Below are 20,882 nucleotides of genomic sequence, written 5' to 3'. Positions count from 1 at the left end.
AATACTCTTTAATGTGTTTACATTGTGTAATGAAAACACTGAAACCTGTATTTCATTTTTAAATGAGAAAGCCAGCCAAGAAGATTTCAAAAGATCAAATATTAAGTCATTAACAAAGCCTGGAAAAAATTCTAAATTTTACATTTTAACATTTCACTTGCCCATACTTGAGACTTCTGTTGTAAAGAGTACAATTCACCAACCAAACAATGTTCTTTTTTCATGTAGTAAAGGTAGGAAGGACTATGTGTAATACATTGATCATGTATTTGCTCCTGCACGCAATTTGTCAGTGATGTTCACTTCAATTTCAAGGACTAATTGAGTAGCTTAGCTATATAAAAAAAGAATGATTTTAGAATGGCCAACCTTTGTCCAGTGAATGGGAACATTCTTATGATACAGCTAAGAATCATAATCATTCTTATGATTAGACATAATGTCTAATGATAGATTCTTTTTTTCCCCAGCTTTATTGAAGTATAAGTGACAAGCACAATTATACTATATTTAAAGTGTACAGTGCGATGATTTGATATGCAATACATTGTGGAAGGATTCCCTCCTCAGACCTTATTCATCTCATCTCGTAACTGAAAATTTGTATCCTTTTACCAGCCTCTCTATTTTCCCCACCCCGTAACCCCTGGTAACCACCATTCTACTCTCTGTTTCTATGAGTTAGACTTTTTTTTTAGGTTTCAAATGTAACTGATCCCATGCACTATGTGTCTTTCTCTCTCTGGCTTATTTCCCTTAGCATAATGCCCTCTGGGTTCATTGATGTTATTGCAAACAGCAAGATTTTCTTTTTTTTTTTTTTTTTAAGGCCAAATAATACTCCATTATATATATACACATTACATTTTCTTGATCCCTTGATCTATGGAGAGACACTTAGGTTGTTACCATACCTTGATTATTGTGAATAATGCTGCAGGGAACATAGGAATACAGGTAACTCTTCAAGATAATGATTTCAGTTCCTTTGGATATATACCCAGAAGTGGGATTGCCGGATCATATGGTAGTTCTATTTTTAATTTCTTGAGGAGCCTTCATATTTTTTTCCATAGTGGCTGCACCAGTTTGCATTCCTACCAGCTGTGTACAGGGGTTCCCTTTTCTTCACATTTTCACCAGCATCTGTTATCTCTTGTCTTGATAATAGACATCCTAACAGGTGTGAGGTGATCTCTCATTGTCATATTGATTTGTATTTTCCCTGATAATTACTGATTTTGAACACCTTTTCATGTATGTCTGGCCATTTTGTATGTCTTCTTTGGAAAAATGTTCCAGTCCCTTGTTTACTTTTTAATGAGATTATTTTTTTGTTATTGAGTCATATGAGTTCTTCATGTATTTTGGATATTAACCCCTTATAGGCTGAATGGTTTGCATATATTTTCTCCCATTTGATAGGTTGCCTTTTCATTTGATGGTTTCTTTTGCTATGCAGAAGCTTTTAGTTTGATGTAATCTACTTGTTTATTTTTGCTTTTGTTGACTTTGCTCTTGCTGTCACATCCAAAAAATCATTGCCAAGATCAATAGTAAGGACTTTTGTAGTTTCAGGTCTTACATTAAAGTCTTTAATCCATCTTGAGTTGATTTCTGTGTATGATGTGAGATAAGGGTCCAGTTTCATTTTTTTCCATGTGGATATCCAGTTTTCCTAACACCATTTATTAAAGAGACAATCCTTTCCTTGTTGTATATTCTTGGCCCCTTTGTCGAAAACGTGCATCTTTATGTTCTGTTGATCTGTATGTCTGTTTTTATGCCTGTAGTGCTTTGATTAATACAGCTTTGTAATACAGTTTGAAATCAGGAAGTATGACATCTCCCGCTTTGTTCTTTTTCAATATTGCTTTGGCTATTCGGAGTCTTCTGTGATTCCATACAAATTTTAAGATTGTTTATCTATTTCTGTGAAAAATGACGTTGGAATTTTGAAGGGATTGCAATGAGTCTATAGATTGCCTTGGGTAGTATGGACATTTTAACAATATTAATTCTTCCAATCTGTGAGCATGGACTATCTTTTCATTTATTTGTGTCTTCTTGGATTTCTTTCATCAGTGTCTTACAGTTTTCAGTGTATAGAACTTTCACCTTCTTGGTTAAATTTATTCCTAGGTGTATTATTCTTTTGATTCAATTGTAAGTGGGATTTGTTTTCTTAATTTATCTCTGAAAGTTTGTTAGTGGATAGAAATGCAACTGATTTTTGTGTATTGATTTTATATCCTGCAATATTAGTTCTAACAGGTTTTTGATGGAGTCTTTAGGGTTTTCTCTATATAGTATCATGTCATGTTCAAACAGAGACAGTTTTACTTCTTTCTTTGCAATTTGGATGCCTTTTATTTCTTTTTCTTGCCTAATTACTCTGGCTAGGACTTCCAGTATTATGTTGAATAAATGTGGCAAGAGTGGGCATCCTTATCTTGTCCCTGATCTTAGAGGAAAAGCTTTGAGCTTTTCACTGCTGAATATAATGTTAGCTGTGGGCTTGTGATAACATGGCCTTTATTATGTTAAGGTACATTCTGTCTATACCTAATTTGTTGAGGGTTTTCATTATGAAAGAAGGTTGAATTTTGTCAAATGCTTTTTCTGCATGTATTGAGATTACTCTATGATTTTTATACTTCATTTTGTTAATGTGGTATGTCTCATTGATTTGTGTATCTTGAACCATCCTGTATGTTGGGAATAAATCCTACTTGATCGTGGTGTATGATACTTTTAATGTATGGTTGAGTTTGGTTTGCTAATATTTTGTTGAGGATATTCACATCTGTGTTTATTAGGAGTGTGGGCCTGTAATTTTCTTCTCTTGTAGTGTTCTTGTCTAATGATAGATATTCTTATTGCTAAGCCTGTTGTGTAGATCAAAGTGATCTGATTTCAGATACATGAATATAAGTTACATATGAATTGAGCTCTGTGATTCCTACTTGTCCTTTGGGAGTTTAGGGTGGAAGCAGCCAGTCTCGAGTGTGATGAAACTAGACTTGAAGTGGATGTGCAAAGGTAAAGGATGACCAGTCAGAGGCTAAAGAAGGGTACTGCACTTGCTCTGGGAAGTGAAAATAAAAGGACTATGTTGACAGGTAAACTTGTCTTAGAAAGAAATAAAATATACTAAGAGAAGAAGAATAATTAGACAAAGAAGGATATGAAAAAAGCGCCTCCTTCAAGACTGAAATACTAGTAACACAGCAGGGGCTGTGAAAAGAAGAATGGAGTGGAAATTTCCCTTGGATTTCTAAGTGTGTAGAGTATGTGCTTATATGCATTCATTTTTATCTGTATTCACTGTTGAACTTTCTCCGAGTGTGGATGGATATCTTCTTTTTCTTGATTGAGAAGGGTAGGGTCCCCTCTCCCCCCATGGGATTCTATCTAGGTTTCCTTCTGCCTTATTAGGGGAAAATTAGGATTGCTTTTAGTTGTATAATCTCTCAGTAAATTTTTAGGGTCATTTAGGTTCTCAGTGAGCCTTTTTCCTTCTTTTTTTTTTTTTTTTTTAAAGATTGGCACCTGAGCTAACAACTGTTGCCAATCTTCTTTTTTCTTTTTCTTCCTTTCTTTTTTTTCTTTCTGCTTTTTCTCCCCAAATCCCCCCAGTACATAGTTGTATATTTTAGTTGTGGGTCCTCCTAGTTGTGACACGTGGGACGCCGCCTCAATGTGGCCTGATGAGTGGTGCCATGTCCGCGCCCAGGATCCGAACCAGCGAAACCCTGGGCCACCGTAGCGGAGCGCGTGAACTTAAGCACTCGGCCACGGGGCCGGCCCCTCAGTGAGCCTTTTTCATAGGTGAGCATTGGGTTATATTTTTGAAGATGCAATGGATTATCCTCTAACAGATGTTCCTGTGCTGTTTAACTTCATCTTACTCCTTGTCTGTCTTATTAAATGGGGCTGTTTATTCTCCAGCTTCCTCTACTCTCTTTCCCCTGACTTTTAGCCCAGGGATATCTATGTACAGTTGGAAGTGCTTCTGTTTCCTTACTAGGGACTTGGCTTCACTAGTGCGCCCACGACCCCCCCCCCCCCCCTTTAAGATAGTGAGTTCTGGGAAATAGAATTTTGACTTTTCAGGCATATGGATATTCATGGTAACTTTCACAGACTTGCAGATCCTCAGATCCTCAGGGAGTTCTTTTCCTTTTTCCTAGGCCGTTTCCTGTGGTCATATTGGCCAGGATTTTGGTTCATTTTGTTTTTAACTGTGAAAGCACCGTAGGTTTTCAGTCAAGTGGCGGCACCTCTCCCCTGTGCCATTCTTACCCTGCCTCCATTCCATCCCCATCTTATGGGGTTGGGTGATTTGTAGTCTAGAGGGCTCTGTTCCTTATTGAGGCAGATTATTTCACAGAGAAGAAAGGGGGAAAGGAGCCCCCCCGCCCATATAATGATCTCATTCTCCTGTGGATATATGGACTCATGACATTTAAGACTAATTAGAGGTTCATTAATGATTTTAGCCGTTATTTGAGATTGTTCTCAGCTGTTTTACCCAACCAGCAAAACTTATTGGATGTCTGCTATGTGCTACATACTGGTTAGGCTCTGGGGATAAAGTAGTGAGCAAAAGCACAGAAGTTTTCTTTCTTTATAGAGCTTACTTTCTAGAGAGGCAGATACAAGAGTGGTCTGGAAATACATGAAAGAGTACCAGCCTCAGCTGTGTGTCTATGTGTGAGTAGTTTAGTGTTGGGGGTGGTGTAGGGAAGGCATCCTGGATGAAGTTATATTTAAGCTGAGACTTAAAGAAAGAGGAATTAGCCAGGAAAGAACGCGTTGGGAATAGTGGAGGAATGCAGTATGGTTGGTGCAAGTGTGTAAGTGATGTAGAAGGACAGTGTGGGAATCAGAAGATAATAGTATATGTGAAAATGAGATGAGGAGAGACTGCATGTTTGGGGAGGGTTCACTGTGCCTAGATTTTGGAGCATGAAGGAGATAGTGGTTAAATTCTGAGGCCAGAGAGGTAAGCAAGAAGCCAGATCAGTAGTTAATCCTGAGATAAATAAAGCCATTTAAGTATTTTTAGCGGAGTTGATGATTTGAACAGATTTGCATTTTAGAAAGATAACTCTCTTGTGGGAAGGGTAGATTGGAGGAGGTTAGGATTGGAGGTAAAGAGATTATTTGGGAAGCTATTGCAGGATCCAGGTGAGAGATTATGGTGATCTTGAGCTAAAGTAGAGATAATGAAGGGGCAGAAAATGAGATAGACTTAAGGGAGATGTTTAGGAGGAGACTTGGTGGGATTTGTTGATGGATTGAATTTGAGAGATGAAGGGCAGAAAGAGGCAAGGATGACCTCCACGTTTCTAGACTGGGCAGTGGAATGAATGGTGGACTGTTTACTAAGATTTGAGAGGAAGAGTGGCTGGGGGGTGGGTAGGGGAGGGTGAAGAGAGAGCTTAATTTGGGGCTTGTTAAGTGAAATGCCTGTGGGCTATTCATGTGGGAGTGTTTTGTCTGAATAACAGTATTTTGTCAGTTATGCAAGTCTGAAACTCAGGGTGCTGCCTGGGCAAGAGGTATTACTTCAGGGCACATGTAGGCACAGTATGGTCTACAGTGTGTGCTTCTATAACATGATTAGCTCATAAGACATTGGTAAATGTGGAAATGATGTTAGGGTAATGCAAAGGTTGTATTGGTTTATATGCAGTTTTTTTCTTGGCAAGGGGAGATGGGATAGTGGCAACAGATATATAATCGTCAACTAAACAAAAAAAGTGGATAGCTCAGTTGCTGTGCTGTGAATAGAAATTCTCTTGTATTTTAAGAACGTTAACAAACAAATGCTATTCCTTAGGTGACCTCCACCATAAGGTGAACCCCAACTCTTGGCACTTGCATGTTTAACGGCAGCCCTACTGACTCATAGCTGCACTTCTACCTGCTTTGTCTCAGCACCTGCTCTGATTAAAGTATTGCCATTCTTTCTACTTTATTTTTGTACATTTTAAATATATGCTGTGATATTCTTTGTTCATACTGAGCTGCCCAGCTTAGTGGTCTAAATCAGGTCCCTGGGACCATTTATAGTTTTAATTAGCACTCAGTTACAAAGTTGCATGAGTTTTGAGCAGACTACAAAACTCTGTTTTTCCTTTAAGCTCTGTGCAGTTTTGCAGAACCTGAGAATTTTTCAGGAACTCATTATGTTATAGCAGAGCTGCCCTGTGTTGAAAATTTGTCAGTAGAAGAGATGATGCAAGGAACTGTTGTAACTGAGCAAGAGCTTGTTCTGCTCACTGCAACCTGAAACCAGTCGATGGTAAGATGTCAGTGGTCGAGAATGGGATTTTTTTCACTTAGCTAGCAAAATAAGAAGGTGGTGGACTCATGTCCCAAAGACATGTTAAACAAGCACAAAATTTAAGCAGTTACAGTGGGCTATGATGGAGGGGCTCAGGAATGTTGACCATCTGGCATTGACAACTGGAGATGCCATACCAGGTCTTTCAGTTGTCATCGATGATGAATGCCAGCATAGATGTTCATCTCTGAGGAGATTCTCATATTCCTAAGAAACTCAAAAGAACAAAGTTATCATCTGTCACTATAGGGAGGTGCATGTGTCAGCCAGGATTATAAAATCTACAGAGTATGCATATTCATCACCTAGACTATGTGTAAGTTAAAACATAGACGGTGTGAGTGAGTTAGTGAGAGGTCATTCGAAGTTACAATATGGCTTCCCTCGCGTCAACTTTGCCCTAGGCTGGTATCAGTGTGACAGAAATAGAGTTACAGTCAAGATAAGTCCAGAATGGAATCCTAAACCCCAATGTTTATGGCCAGGGGCAGAACAAGGACGCTATAAAAGACACTGAAAAGAAGGGTCCCAGAAGATAGGAGGCAAACCAGAAGAGTAGATTTGTAATGGGCACTTTCAGGTTGGCTTCTATGACCCAGAAATCTTTGACAATTTCTTTCCTTTGTGGTAAAGAATGTATTCTAGATTCATCTTGTACATTTCATTTCCCACAGCTAAAGTCAGCTGTTTCTCCAAGGTACCCCTGGTTACTTTCAGTAGGAAATGATGGTGAGCAGTCACAGTCTGGGCACTACTTAAGATAATAATTGTTTTTAGTCCTTTTCAGTGAAGAAAACTAAGAGTATGTATTTTATTTTTAAGAGAAAATACATCCTGAGTTCAATATTTCCTTTCCAAATTTAGATTTTTACTTCTTTAATATTTGTATCTTTTTTCTCTTAGGTATGTTGAAAATCTCATTTTTTTAATAACATTAAGATTGTTACAAATTTGCTTTGTCCTAATGTGTGTAATAGTTTTAGAATAGTAATACTAATATTATTACCAAGAATAAAAAGTCACTTGTAATAACCATTTTCTTTGCCCTATATCAAATTGTTTTTAGTGACAGCTTTTTCATATTTTTCCAGAGTATTCAACCTAGTTCTCATAGAAGCAATTCTTTATTTTTATACTTTTATCAGTTTACAGTTAATAATATTTAAAGTACATACTTACCATAAGTACAACTGGCATAAACAGATTGGAAATAAATATGACTGACATTTGGTAAACTCCAGAGTCAGCAGAGCGGAGAGGTATGAAGTGTGTGAAAAAGTAAGCAGAGCTTTCAGAATGCTAGTTAATATGGATATTAGTTAATATGTTTTGCAGAGTTAATGGGAATCCTTGGTAAATCAGAAGTCAATTAGGAGTACTCCTGCTATAATAATTGTTCTTGAGTATATGCTATAAGACAATGGTTTCTTAGAACTTCTCTTTTTAAACTTCTATTAAACATATAGATATTTAAATATAATATGTGTTATGTTATATGCTATAGTCTGGTGACACATGTATAAATATAACTCATGAATAAATATGCATATATTGGGAGAATGTGCTCATTTAGGTAAAAACCTGGAGTATGAATCTAGGAGAATTTAGGAGGTATGTATTTTTAAGTTATTTCAAATTTATGTTTTAATGTTTGATGCAATAGAATTCATATCTCTACTCCCTGACTTTTTTTTTTAATTGAGATATAATTGACATATAACATTGTATTAGTTTTAGGTGTTACAACATAATGATTTGATATATGTATATATTGCAAAATGATGACCGCAGTAAGTTAACATCCATCACCATAGATAGTTAAGGAATTTTTTTTCTTTTGATGATAACTTTTAAGATTTACTCTTGTAACAATTTTCAAATATCTCCCTGGCTTTTTTAATTTAAGGTAAAACTACCTCCAGGAATGGTAGACTGTTATTACAAAAATAAATATTTCTACTTCAATTGTTTGTTTCTGTTGAATATAATTTCCGTCCAAAAGTAACGTGAATTACAGCATCCAAAGCAGGATAAACAAATGTGTTTGCTGCTGATCTCTGTATATTAGTCTATTAAAATACATTAATATTATATAATCAATATATTAGTAGCCATTAATATACAGTATTAGCCTATTACTGTTAATGTGAGAAGCATAATAAAAAGTCTGTTTTTACTGTGGAACCTGCTGATCAGACTGCTGATCTAACGCATGTGCTCCCAGAGATACATTATAAAACTTATTTTATAGTTAGAATATTAACTCTTATGCCATAGTGAAATAATATATAGTGAAGAATCTATTTGATTTTCTAACAAAAATATATACCTATTTCAAAGCACCATTTGTAATCCTGAATGACGGTGAGAGAAGACTCGTACTCCCTGATACTGTGGTGCAGTGTTCATTCTGGGCAAGAGTTTGCTCATTCTCTCTGATTAGAATTTAAATACATGACTCTTTGTGTAAGCATTAGTCACATCACCCCATTGTATGCCTTTTTGAGTTTGTTGTTTTCTTAACTGTGGTTGTTGGCTCTGTTTACTTTGCAACATTTATTTTTTATTTATTTTTAATTTTTAAAAACTTTTAATTGTGAAACAGTATCAAACTTACAGAAAAGATGCAAGAATAGTACAAAGAACTCTTATACATCCTTAATCTGTATTCCCTGTTATCGTTTTCCACATTTGTTTTATCATTCTTCTCCCCCATATCTATCTGTGAATAATTTTTTTCTGAACCATTTGAGAGAAAGTTGGAAGACATGATAACCTTTTATTGCTAAACTCTTCAGTATGTGTTGCCTAAGAATAAGGACATCAAAATCAGGATATTTAACACTGATACAGTACTCTTATCTGGAACATTTTATTTTCAAGCACCAAATTAAATTGTTCCACGTGTCCTTGTTTGGGTGTTGGGGGATTAATCTCACCATTAATATAAATCATGAGGTGGTTGACTATATCTTAAATTACCTTTGAATAGTCTTATAATTATCAGTTTTAAAAAATTAATGTTGCTTTTTGTCTAGAGTAGTAATATTACCTGGAAATATAAAAGTGAATGCTTATTTCTAGTTGCTGATTAACATATTTGCAGTTTGAAGGATTTAATCATGCTTTTTTTTTTTCAAGATTTTATTTTTTTCCTTTTTCTCCCCAAAGCCCCCCAGTACATAGTTGTATATTCTTCGTTGTGGGTCCTTCTAGTTGTGGTATGTGGGATGCTGCCTCAGCGTGGTTTGACGAGCAGTGCCATGTCCGCGCCCGGGATCCGAACCAACGAAACACTGGGCCGCCTGCAGCGGAGCGCGCGAACTTAACCACTCGGCCACGGGGCCAGCCCATAATCATGCTTTTTAAGTGATTATAATTAGGTCTCTTTAAAAGCCTTAAATAAAGCTATGCCAGCTTTTCTTCCCATTTGAACAGTCTGAAAATTCATCTAGCTATGTTGCTTAATTAAAAAGGAGAAGTCTTAGATTGCCTAAGTTTGGCCTTAAAAGACGCCAAAATTTAAATAAGTATGTTGTCATTCTTGTGACAGAGTATGAATTCATGTTCATATATTCTATTTTTGTTCAGTTATTTATGCTTATCCATCTTAGCAGTCTTTATAGTAGATTATAAATATGAATCAAATTCATTTTACTTTATCTACACAGTATCAGCACAGTGCTGCAATGACGATTGTTTAATAATAATCCAAGTAAAAATAAGAGTGTCACAGGCCAGCCGTGTGGCTGAGTAGTTAAGCTCACGCCCTCTGTGTTGGCGGCCCAGGGTTTTGCCGGTTCGGATCCTGGGCGCAGACATGGTGCTGCTCATCAGGCCATGCTGAGGTGGCGTCCCACATGCCACAACTAGAAGGACCTACAACTAGGATACACAACTATGGGGCTTTGGGGAGAAGAAGGAAAAAAAAAAAAAGATTGGCAACAGTTGTTAGCTCAGGTGCCAATCTTTAAAAAAAAAAAAAAAAAATGTCAGAGGACTTGAGACACCGTAAAATATAAGGCACAGAAGGGTTAAATGTAAAAGAATAGAAGAAGATACCAACACTAACTAAAAGAAAGCTGATGCAGCTATTTTAATATCAAATGAAGGTACATTTTATGGTGAAAACTTTTACTTGATATAGAAGGACCTTTTATAGAGTTATAAAATGGTTGGATATAACCAATATAAATTTATTTTTTTGTTGTTTTTTCTCCTTAAAGCCTCAGTACATAGTTGTATATCCTAGTTGTAAGTCCTTCTTTTTTTTTTTTTTTAAGATTTTATTTTTCCTTTTTTTCCCCAAAGCCCCGCCCGGTACATAGTTGTATATTTTTAGTTGTGGGTCCTTCTAGTTGTGGCATGTGGGACATCGCCTCAGCATGGCCTGATACCATGTCTGCGCCCAGGATCTGAACCGGTGAAACCCTGGGCCGCCGAAGTGGAGCGTGCGAACTTAATCACTCGGGCACCTTCTGTTTTTTCTATGTGGGACTTGCCTCAGGATGGCTTGATGAGTGGTGCTACATCCTTGCCGAGAATCCGAACCAGCCTACCCCAGCTGCCAAAGCGGAGCAATCGAACTTAACCCCTGTGCCACTGGGCCAGCCCCTAACCAATCTAAATTTATATGTCCTATGAATCTGTTTTTGTTGTGTATTGTTTCTCTTTGATTTTAGTCATGTGGTCTTTTCTTATATGTTGGATAATTTCTAATTGAATGCTAGTTATTTCTAATTGAGTTATTTCTACTTGAGTATTATTTGAGCCCTAGGATGACATTATCTTCCTCCAAGGAAGATGTACTTTTGTTTCTAGTAGGTGTCTAGACTAAGGGCACCTTAAACTGCAATTTTAGATCATCTCAATCTAGTCAGGAATAGGAGAATTTGAAGCTTAGCTTCACTCCAAGTGGGAGCTGGTCTGAATCCAGGCCACTCTAATTCCAAGGGTGTAGCATATAGGGGCCCAATTTGATAAGCCCTAAATTCCAGTTTTCGTTTATTCAGTTTTTCACCCTCTTAAAATCACTGAGATCAGATTCGGAAAATAATTTTATTGACTGTAGTCAACTCTAGAAAGATATTTTATAAATACTTAATCTGAAACTCTGTTTGTAACTGAATATGAAGCTGAACTGAATTATTTGATGAGTTCCATAGCATACAGTATGACACTAGTACTGAAACTGAGAAACCATGGGAATGAACTTCTTCCTATATGAAATAACTCTACTGGTGTGATATTTTCTAACATTTAAAAATGTTTTATCTTGCAAAAAAGTGGGAACCCTAAAAAGGGAGATAGACAGAACCACAATCCTAGGAGATTTGAGCATATTTCTTTCAATAACAGGTGAAACAGAGACATACTCAGGATATGTACATATAACACGTGTGTGCACATGATTTAAACGTCCAATAAACGATCCAGTTAACATGTATTCAGTAACTGCAGATTTCATGTTCATTTTATGTGTGCATGGAACATTTTCCAAAATTGTCCATAGAATTAGTCTCAATGTATTTCAAAGGATTAACCTTACAGACTGTGTTCTCTGTCCCCAGTGGAATTAAGTTAGCAATCAATAATAGAAAACTAGAAAATCCTGAATGTTTGGAACATATGCTTATGCCACACCTTGAGGGTAGAGAAGGATTACTTAAATAGTACCCTGAATGTACCACAGACAAAAATAATAAAGTAGACTGCATTAAAATTAAGAATTTCTGTCCATTCCAAGATATCATTAAGAGAGAGAAAAAGTAAATGACAGGCTGAAAAAAGGCATTTGGAATACATATATCTGACAAAGGAATCTTATCCAGAATGTATAAAGAATTTCTGCCAATCAATAAGAAAATCCAATGGAAAAATGAGCAGTGGAGTAGAGTAGACATTTCCAAAGAGGATATCCAGATAGCCAGTAAACATGACAAAGCACTCAACTCTTAATCATCAAGGAAATGCAAATTGAAACCACAAGGAGATACTAACTCATACTCATTAGAATGGCTAAAATGTGAAAGACAGTTTCAAGTATTGGTGAGGATATGGAATAACAAATTCATATGTTGCTGGTGGAGTAGAAATTTGTACTACTGCTTTGGAAAACTGTTGGATATTATCTTTTAAAATTGACTGAATCAGTACTCTTTGACCCAGCAATTTTACTCCCTGATATATACCCAACCAAAATGTATACACTTATGCACCAAAAGATATGCATAAGAGTGGCCATTGACTCATTATTTGCAAAGCCCAAAACTAGAAAAATCTAATTAACTATTTACAGTAGAATGGATTAATAAATTGTTTATTCATACAAAGGAATGCTATACAATGAAAAAAATTACTATTACAACAGCATGAATGAATCTCACAAACATAATGTTGACTGAAAGAAGTCAGATAAAAAATATGTACTCTATGATTCCATTTATATCTAGATCATAACTAGAAGAAATTAATCTTAATTTGTTAAAAGTCAGGATAGTAGTTACCTGAAGGATGGAGGGAGTTGTGACTGATAGGGTGTATAAAGGTATTTCTGATAATTTTTATCTGGGTTTTGGTTACATGGCATGTTCATTTGGGGATAACTGACTGGATCTGTATACTTACTATTTGTTAGTTTGTGTACTTTTGAATGTCTATTATATGTCAATTAAGAAAGAATAAAAATAGAAAAAAAGCCAGTGCAGCTGACTGTAGTGAAAGTGGGGAAGGCAGGCAATGGTAGACCATACTATCGGTGATAGAGAGTGATCAGATCGGGCAGGGTCTTATCAGCCATGATGAAACGTTTCTGTAATATTTTAATGTGATGAGAAGTCATTGGAGAAATTTGGGCAGGAGAATGACATGAACTGATTTACATTTAATAGGCTTACTTGGCTGCTGTGTAGAGAATGGATTGTGGCAAGAACAAAAGCAAGAGGAACTAGTCCAGGCAAGAGATGATAGTGGCTTCAGCTAGTAATGGTGGAGATGGTGAAAAGTGACCCAATCCAGGATATCTTTTGAAGTTAGAGCTGTTAAGACAGGTTCATAGGTTAGATTTGAGGTCTGAAAGAAAGAGGTTGCTGCTGAGATTGTTGTCCTAAGCCCCTGGATGAATGATGGTGCTATTTACTGAGATGGAAAAGACTGAGGGAGCAGCATGGTTAAGGAGAAATCAAGAGATTTACTTCTGATGTTTGAAGGTTGAGATACATATTAGACATCCCAGTGGAGATGTTAAATAGACAACTAGGTATAAAGTCTAGAGAAATCAGAAATGGGGAAATGATTCAAGTCAGTAGTGTTATAGATAGTGCTTAAAATCCTGGGGCTCTTGGAAGAGATCACTTAGAGAATGAATGTAGAAAGAATAGTAGAGATGAAGTGGAGTAGAGGGATAACATCTCATCGTTGGGGCAGGTCAACATTGTGATGACGGGGAAAGAGAAAGAGCTGCTAGAGAGAGAGAAGGAAAACCAGGAGAGTATGGCGTCTCAAAGCCAAGTGAAGTTGCCTGAAGTAGGGAGTGAGCAGCTCTGTCCAGTGCTGGTGAGATATCCAATTAGATGAAAAATGAGATTGACTACTGTGCTTGGTAGGATGCAGAAAGAGTATTTGAGGAGAGTTAGGAATTGGAATAAAGTATCACATTTGGGGAGTAAATCTGTACAACCATTAGTTCCCCCAATGTACAATGTACAAAAACTTGAAGACTTTGAAGCCTTTTTAGTCTAGCAAAGGAGTACCAGCTAAGATTAATGGTTAAATAGAATATAACAGTAAATTTTGGAAGTTTCGAGAGGACTTCTTGCAAGCAACCTATAATGGATTCTTTTATGTAAGTTACGAAAAGTAGATATGAATCTGCCATGAGGGTGCTACACCCCTTTCAACATGGATCAGCCTTTATCTCCAAGTCAGGTGGCTTGATAAAAGTCTTTTTAAATTGACTCTTAATATATTTGTGTCAATGGTCTCATATTTTGAAAGCTTTGCTTTAATAGCTTCTTAATAAAATCTTGAAGTCTTTGATTTCATTCATTTTATCAGCCATGGCTGAAACAAAATATAATACAAAATAAAAGTGTAACACAAAAATAAATGGAAAATAACTGAATCAATGACTACAGGATCTATAGTTTCTGCATGAAAGAATATGAGGCTTATAAATTTCTTTTTTTTTTTTTTAAAGATTTATTTTTTTTTCCTTTTTCTCTTCAAAGCCCCTCGGTACATAGTTGTATATTCCTCATTGTGGGTCCTTCTAGTTGTGGTGTGTGGGACGCTGCCTCAGCGTGGCTTGATGAGTAGTGCCATGTCCGCACCCAGGATTCGAACTGACGAAACACCGGGCCGCTTGCAGCGGAGCGCATGAGCTTAACCACTCGGCCACGGGGCCAGCCCCATAAATTTCTTTTTTTTTTTTTCTTTTTTTTTTTTTAAAGATTTTTTTATTTTTTCCTTTTTCTCCCCAAAGCCCCCCAGTACATAGTTGTATATTTCTCGTTGTGGGTTCTTCTAGTTGTGGTATGTGGGACGCTGCCTCAGCGTGGCCCAATGAGCAGTGCCATGTCCGCGCCCAGGATTCGAACCAACGAAACACTGGGCCGCCTGCAGCGGAGCGCGCGAACCTAACCACTCGGCCACAGGGCCAGCCCCCCAATAAATTTCTTTTTAAGGTAGAGTTCAGAAGGTAGAGAGGGTCCTCTAGAGAAGTTGGGCTGTTTGGTGGCTCTTTTGCAAAGAAATGAGAGTCCCAGAAGGTAAAATGGGAATGGCTAGTCAGGCAGAGCAATGTTAGGAAGAAAAAGCACAGAGCATTATTGGGATGAATATATACTAGAGGCCAAATGACTAAAGTGGCTCGTATTGTGTGCTGCTGAAGCATGACAGGGTATACGTCTGGGTCTAATCGAAAATGTGGTGAAGAGACTTCCTTTAAATTGAAAAGAACAGAGACTGACTCCTACAGATCCAGAAAAGAGAATGGAGTAGTTATTAAACAAGTGCAGGGATCAAATAGAAATCCAAAGACAAAACCACAGCATTGCTGTCTTCCTGGAAACTCGCCTGAAAGTGTGCACTTAAGGCAAATTTAATTACTGTGTTTCTTGTTCTGTCTCTCTATCTCTGCTGCTGCGTTTTGTATGTTTCCTCTGTTCTCTATGTTGTATAGGCTGCATGCAGCCTTCTCAGCTTTTTTGGTTGTTACCTCATATAATTTCAGCTTTCTCTTGGCTGTCACGTCTTCTTCAGTTCAAACTTCAAGTGACCTTTAAGCTTCTTTGGCTGTCATCGGACTCACAGTTGCCCACTGTGTTTTAGTTTAAATACCTAAGAGTAAGAATCTTGTCTACTGCACTTTTCTTCCCCCTTTTCTCCCTAGGCCTTAGAGTTCTAGTTAGCCTCAATTGGCTGCCCGTGGGTCTGCTGCCCATCCCTGGTTCAGCCACTGCTGGGGGATGGGCAAAGTCTCTGGACAGAGCAGATTCCTATAGAGAAAGGGCAGTGATGGGACAGGCAGTGGCTTTCTCTACTCTGTCTTCCTCACTTTAAAATTATATGATTAATTGAAATTGTAAAGGCTTGGGATCTTGGAGGACTGCCACAAAGGTCCTGTGGCTAGTAGAATGAGCATGGGAAGAGTGGTGGGAGATGAAGTTGGAGAGGTAGCTTGGGCAATATTAGGTAGAGCCTTGCAGGCTGTGGAATAAGTTTGATGTGTGTGTTTGTGTCAGATAAATATCTGCATTTGTGCAACTACGCATTACAGATACATATGGGAAAAAAATCTGAAAGTATATATCTTTATTACATACCAAATTAATAGCTGTGTATCTCTGGGGAGAGATGAGACTCGGATTGGGTGTTGTGGTCAGACTTTACCTTTTATATGTAAATATTTAATCAAGAAGAATATAGTCAAGTGCTGATTGTGGAATTCATAGTTAATTAAAAGAGGTAGGAGGCAATAACCAGAGGAGTAAGGTTGAGGCAGCTAGCCTTAGTCGTCTATTGGTTAGGATTCAGCACTCTCACCATCATGGCCCGGGTTTGTTTTCTAGTCAAGGAACCATACCACTTGTCTGTTGGTTGTCATACTGTGGTGGCTGCGTGTTGTGATGCTGAAAGCTATGCCACTGGCATTTCAGATACCAGCAGGGTCACCCATGGTGTGCAGGTTTCAGCAGAGCTTCCAGACTAAGACTAGGAGGAATGATCCGTCCACTCCTGAAAAAATGAGCCACGAAAACCTTGTGAATAGCAACAGAGTACATGGCACGTATAGTGCAGAAGGTGAAAGGATGGTACAAAAAGACCTGGCAGGGTCTGGTTCAGTTAGGCAGGGTTGCTAGGAGTCAGAATCGACTTGATGGTACTAACAAAAACAAATAGTTGAGTCAGGATCAGTCAATGAGGCCTGGATATCTTACCTGCTTTGCAGCCCCGGATGGAGACAGCTCTTCTGAGCCCTAGGACTCAAAAGAACATAGTTGGGGAACTGAGAATCCAGTCCAACTCTCTCTTAGCAAGACATTCCTGAACACTAATAACTTTGAGCTACAATGTGATAAACTAAAAGTGGAGAGTAGAATGTGAGGCATAGGCTCTTAAAATAATAACAAGAAATTATTAATAAAATTACTAATGTTTTATTTTTATTAAAATTTGTAAGATTTCATATCATCTTGAAGTATATACAATCTAATTTGGGTTAATATTATCAGTTGACTGTGTCCTAAAAGAATACCTATACCATGATGGTATTTCTTGTACAGAGTATTAAATATTGTAGATTTAACTTACAAATGCTGATACCAAAGGATGTAGGTAGTGACTGAAGAATTTTATTCACTTCCATGTTTATTTACATAGTCTTTTAAAATTTAAGCTTAGCCTATAGAACATAAAATTTATAAGAAATTACATGTGTTTTTGAGTATTTTGCTAGAAGCTTTCCAAGTTTCAGGAACTTTTAAATGGCTGAACTGAGTGTGAAAACACTTAACGATTTGAGGAAATAATAGTGAAAAATTAGAAGAATCAAATAGAAATGAAGCCCTTTCTATTTAGCTAACACTTATAGGACTCTTAAGTGCCTGACATTATTCCAAATACTTTGTTTTAACTCTGTGGTGTCAAAGATAGAATATACTTGTTAAAAAGGATTAAGAATGAGAACTAAAACAATCTAGTAGAAGTTCTGAGTAATGCGAAAGAATATAACGTAGGAAATGTATGTTACAATGTGAGCCCTGACTTAAACTTGGATACTTTGTCATCACGTGGATACCTGTTATTTCATTTTATTCAAATATGTCTGTTTATTCAAATATGTTTACTCAAAGATGACTGTTAAGTGTGCCCTTTTTAATGACATTCAACAAGTCAGAGAGGCTTTCAGCCAAATCTTTTTATTTTTAGAAAATAGAAATTTTTATTTCTAGTACTTGTTATTTCTAAAACTTGTTTAGTAACCAGTTTTTTAAGAGTTATGTAGTTGGCCCCATTAAATGTTTATCTGAGAAAAATGATGTTGCTAATTTTATTTGATGAAATGTGTGAATAAATAAAATGCATTAAAATTCTATTTAAAGCTACCGAAATTCACTAGAATAACTTTTTTGTGCCTTTTTGGTGATTGATTCCACTTAACAACAACACTCAGTGGTTCTGGGAACAGTCAGTATTCTGTAATTCTGCAGCTAGTTTGAAATGAGAGGGAATTGGGGAAGAGGTCATGAAGCATAACACAGAACTGAATGAAAACATGTTAGCTAAAACAAATCTATTCCAGATTTCAGGGATACCCATATGTTTTTTGGCCAGTAACTTCTGAAATTGTGCGGTTTAGCATTTCCCTCCAGTCTTATCTCCTGAAAGAAATTCTTGTGGAATATAAAGATAATTTACTTAGTTTATAATGTTTCTGAGTGTGTAATTTTGCTTTTACTTCTTACAGTAATTTTAAACATGTTTTTGCCTTATTTCTCTAGGGAGTTGGTGTCTCAGTTCATGGGCAGTTCCGAGTGGCTACTGAAAAGTCTCTTTTTGCAATGCCAGAAACAGCAATAGGTAAAAACTCAAAATTTTTCCTAATTACTTTTAGAATCATCTTCTTTTGATACATTTCAGATTACATTGTTGTTGGAGGAATTGACAGAATCTTATGTGAGATACGGCAATGAAAGAACATTTAAAGAGAAATTAGAATAGGAAGATATCTAAAGTTTATATTAGCTCAGTAATTGTATCTTAAACTCAAAAGCAAGAATATTTAACTGGAGACACTAGTTAATTTTAGATAAAGGATTATTAGAGGAAATATTCTTGCATTCAGATCTATGATCCATTTTGAATTAATTTTTGAATATGGTGTGAGGTATGGATCAAAGGTATAGAACAAAGTTTATTTTGCATTTTGAGGTCAACAGTTGTTTCCACACCATTTTTTTTTATTGCAGTAACATTGGATTATAACATTATATAGCTTTCAGATGTACATCATAATATATTTCGAATTCTGTGTAGATTACATCATATTCACCACCCAAAGACTAATTACAATCCATCACCACATGTGTACCTAATCTCCCATTTTGCCCTGCTCCCTTCCCCTATGGTAACCACCAATGCAATCTCTGTTGCTGTGTGTGTTTGTTGTTTTTATCTTCTACTTATAAGTGAGATCAGATGGTATTTGACTATTTCCCTCTCACTAATTTCACTCAGCATAATATCCTCAAGGTCCATTCATGTTGTCACAAATGGCTAGATTTCATCATTTCTTATGGCTGAGTAGTATTCCATTATGTATATATATCACATCTTCTTTATTCATTCGTCCCTTGATGGGCACCTAGGTTGCTTCAAGTCTTGGCTGTTGTTTTCCACACCAGTTTTTGACAAAGCTATTGTTTCTCCACTGACTGCCTTTGATCTTGGTGCCAACACTACACTGTCTTGATTCCTGTTGCTTTATAGTAAGTTTTAAAATCAGGTAGTGATAATCCTCCAATTTTTATCTTTTTTATCCCCAAGTTGTTTTGGCTATACAGATCCTTTGTATTTCTATATAAATTTTGGAGTGAATTTGTCAATTTTAACAAAAATGCTGCTAGGATCTTGATTTGGATTGACTAGAGTTTATCAATTTAGAATTGACATGTTAACAATATTGAGTCTTCAGACCTATGAGCAAGGTATCTCTCTCCATTTATTTAGGTCTTCTTTAATTTCTTTAAGCCAGCTTTTATAGTTTTCAGTGTATAAGTCTTACATATCCTTTGTCAGATTTATCCTTAAGTATTTCGTATTACTCGATGCTATTGTAGGGGAGGAAGACATTTCCTCTACCCAAATGTGGATTCGTCTGGCCGGAAAACAAATTAAATTCACATGAGACAGAATAGCAGGAGAAAATTAAACAAAGCTTTATAACACGTATACATGGGCGAGGTCAGGCAAGCTGAGCAACTCGCCAAAATGGCCGAAACCACCACTTAAATATCTAAAGACAAAGGAGGATGTTTAGGGTGGAGGGGGAGTCGATCATGGGAGATTACCACACAAGTACAGTAAACAAAATGCAGATTTAAGTCCTTGCCTTTGGCATTGATTAAGAGTTTCTAGAGACAAGGTCATCTCCCCTTCTTCCTGGTACAGAGGGAGATATCTTTACAGATGGAGAGTTCCTTTACAATGTAAGTGTCTCTTACAAAGGGTAAGTAAATTCTACTTTTCAGTTGCTTTCCTGTCTGCAAAGTAACTAGCCTCAAATAATCATCATGCCAAAGAGACATATCTTGGGGTGGCCAATTCCAGTCCCCACACTATTGTAAATGATATTTCTAAAAAGTTCAATTCTGATTGATTGTTACCAATTGTTTTATGTGGTTTCAGCCTGTTGATAGTGTCGACGAAAATAATCCATATCCAATCTATAAGTGAAAATTTGGGTGAGTTTATTCTGAGCTTAAATCTGAGGATTATAACCCGGGAGAGTCTTTCCACAAAGGAACAGAGCACTCCAAAGAAGTGGGGGTATAAGGGTGGTTATATACCCTCAAAGAGGATGTTTCACATAGGATTGAAATGTCCCTTTTACAATAGTCGCGAGACTGCTCTGTCGGCACAGCGATTGATGGAAATAGCAGGTAGGTCTTCTGTCTCTGTGAACACAGCAGGGTGGCAGTCTGTTGTCTCCAGCTGGGTGGTCACAGGTGAGCTGGGAGGTGAGTGCAGCAATCAGTTCCTAGCCTAAGGAAAAATGCTTATCCCTAAGGAAATGGTAATGTGGGGGGAAGTTGCACCTTTATCTCAAGGGCCTTTGTTCTGGCCATAGGAAATGTCTAAGCAGATATGCAATGCGTGCTCAATAGCCACAGTCAGGCCCTTTTGAAAAAAAGTCAGGCCGAATTAGGTTTATACCAAATGGCTTCCTCATATACTCCAATATATCCTATTGCTTGCCATTTTTATTTGTCAATAGTAATGCTATAACTAGAAATGCCTGAGGACA

General features: G+C 37.0%; 1 protein-coding gene across 2 annotated transcripts in view; it reads left to right on the top strand.

Annotated features, from left to right (window-relative positions):
- HIBCH (3-hydroxyisobutyryl-CoA hydrolase) overlaps positions 1-20,882 on the top strand; it is a 98,967-nt gene that overhangs the window by 47,988 nt on the left and 30,097 nt on the right. For both annotated transcript variants that reach the window (XM_008516520.2, XM_008516521.2), the window contains one exon: positions 18,358-18,436. In XM_008516520.2, coding sequence (XP_008514742.1) covers positions 18,358-18,436 — 79 coding nt within the window. The remainder of the gene's footprint in view (positions 1-18,357; positions 18,437-20,882) is intronic.

Source organism: Equus przewalskii, chromosome 17, assembly GCF_037783145.1.
Source record: "Equus przewalskii isolate Varuska chromosome 17, EquPr2, whole genome shotgun sequence".
NCBI lineage: Eukaryota > Metazoa > Chordata > Mammalia > Perissodactyla > Equidae > Equus > Equus przewalskii.
The sequence above is the reverse complement of the archived record's forward strand: the minus strand, read 5'-3'. Positions and strand labels throughout refer to the sequence as shown.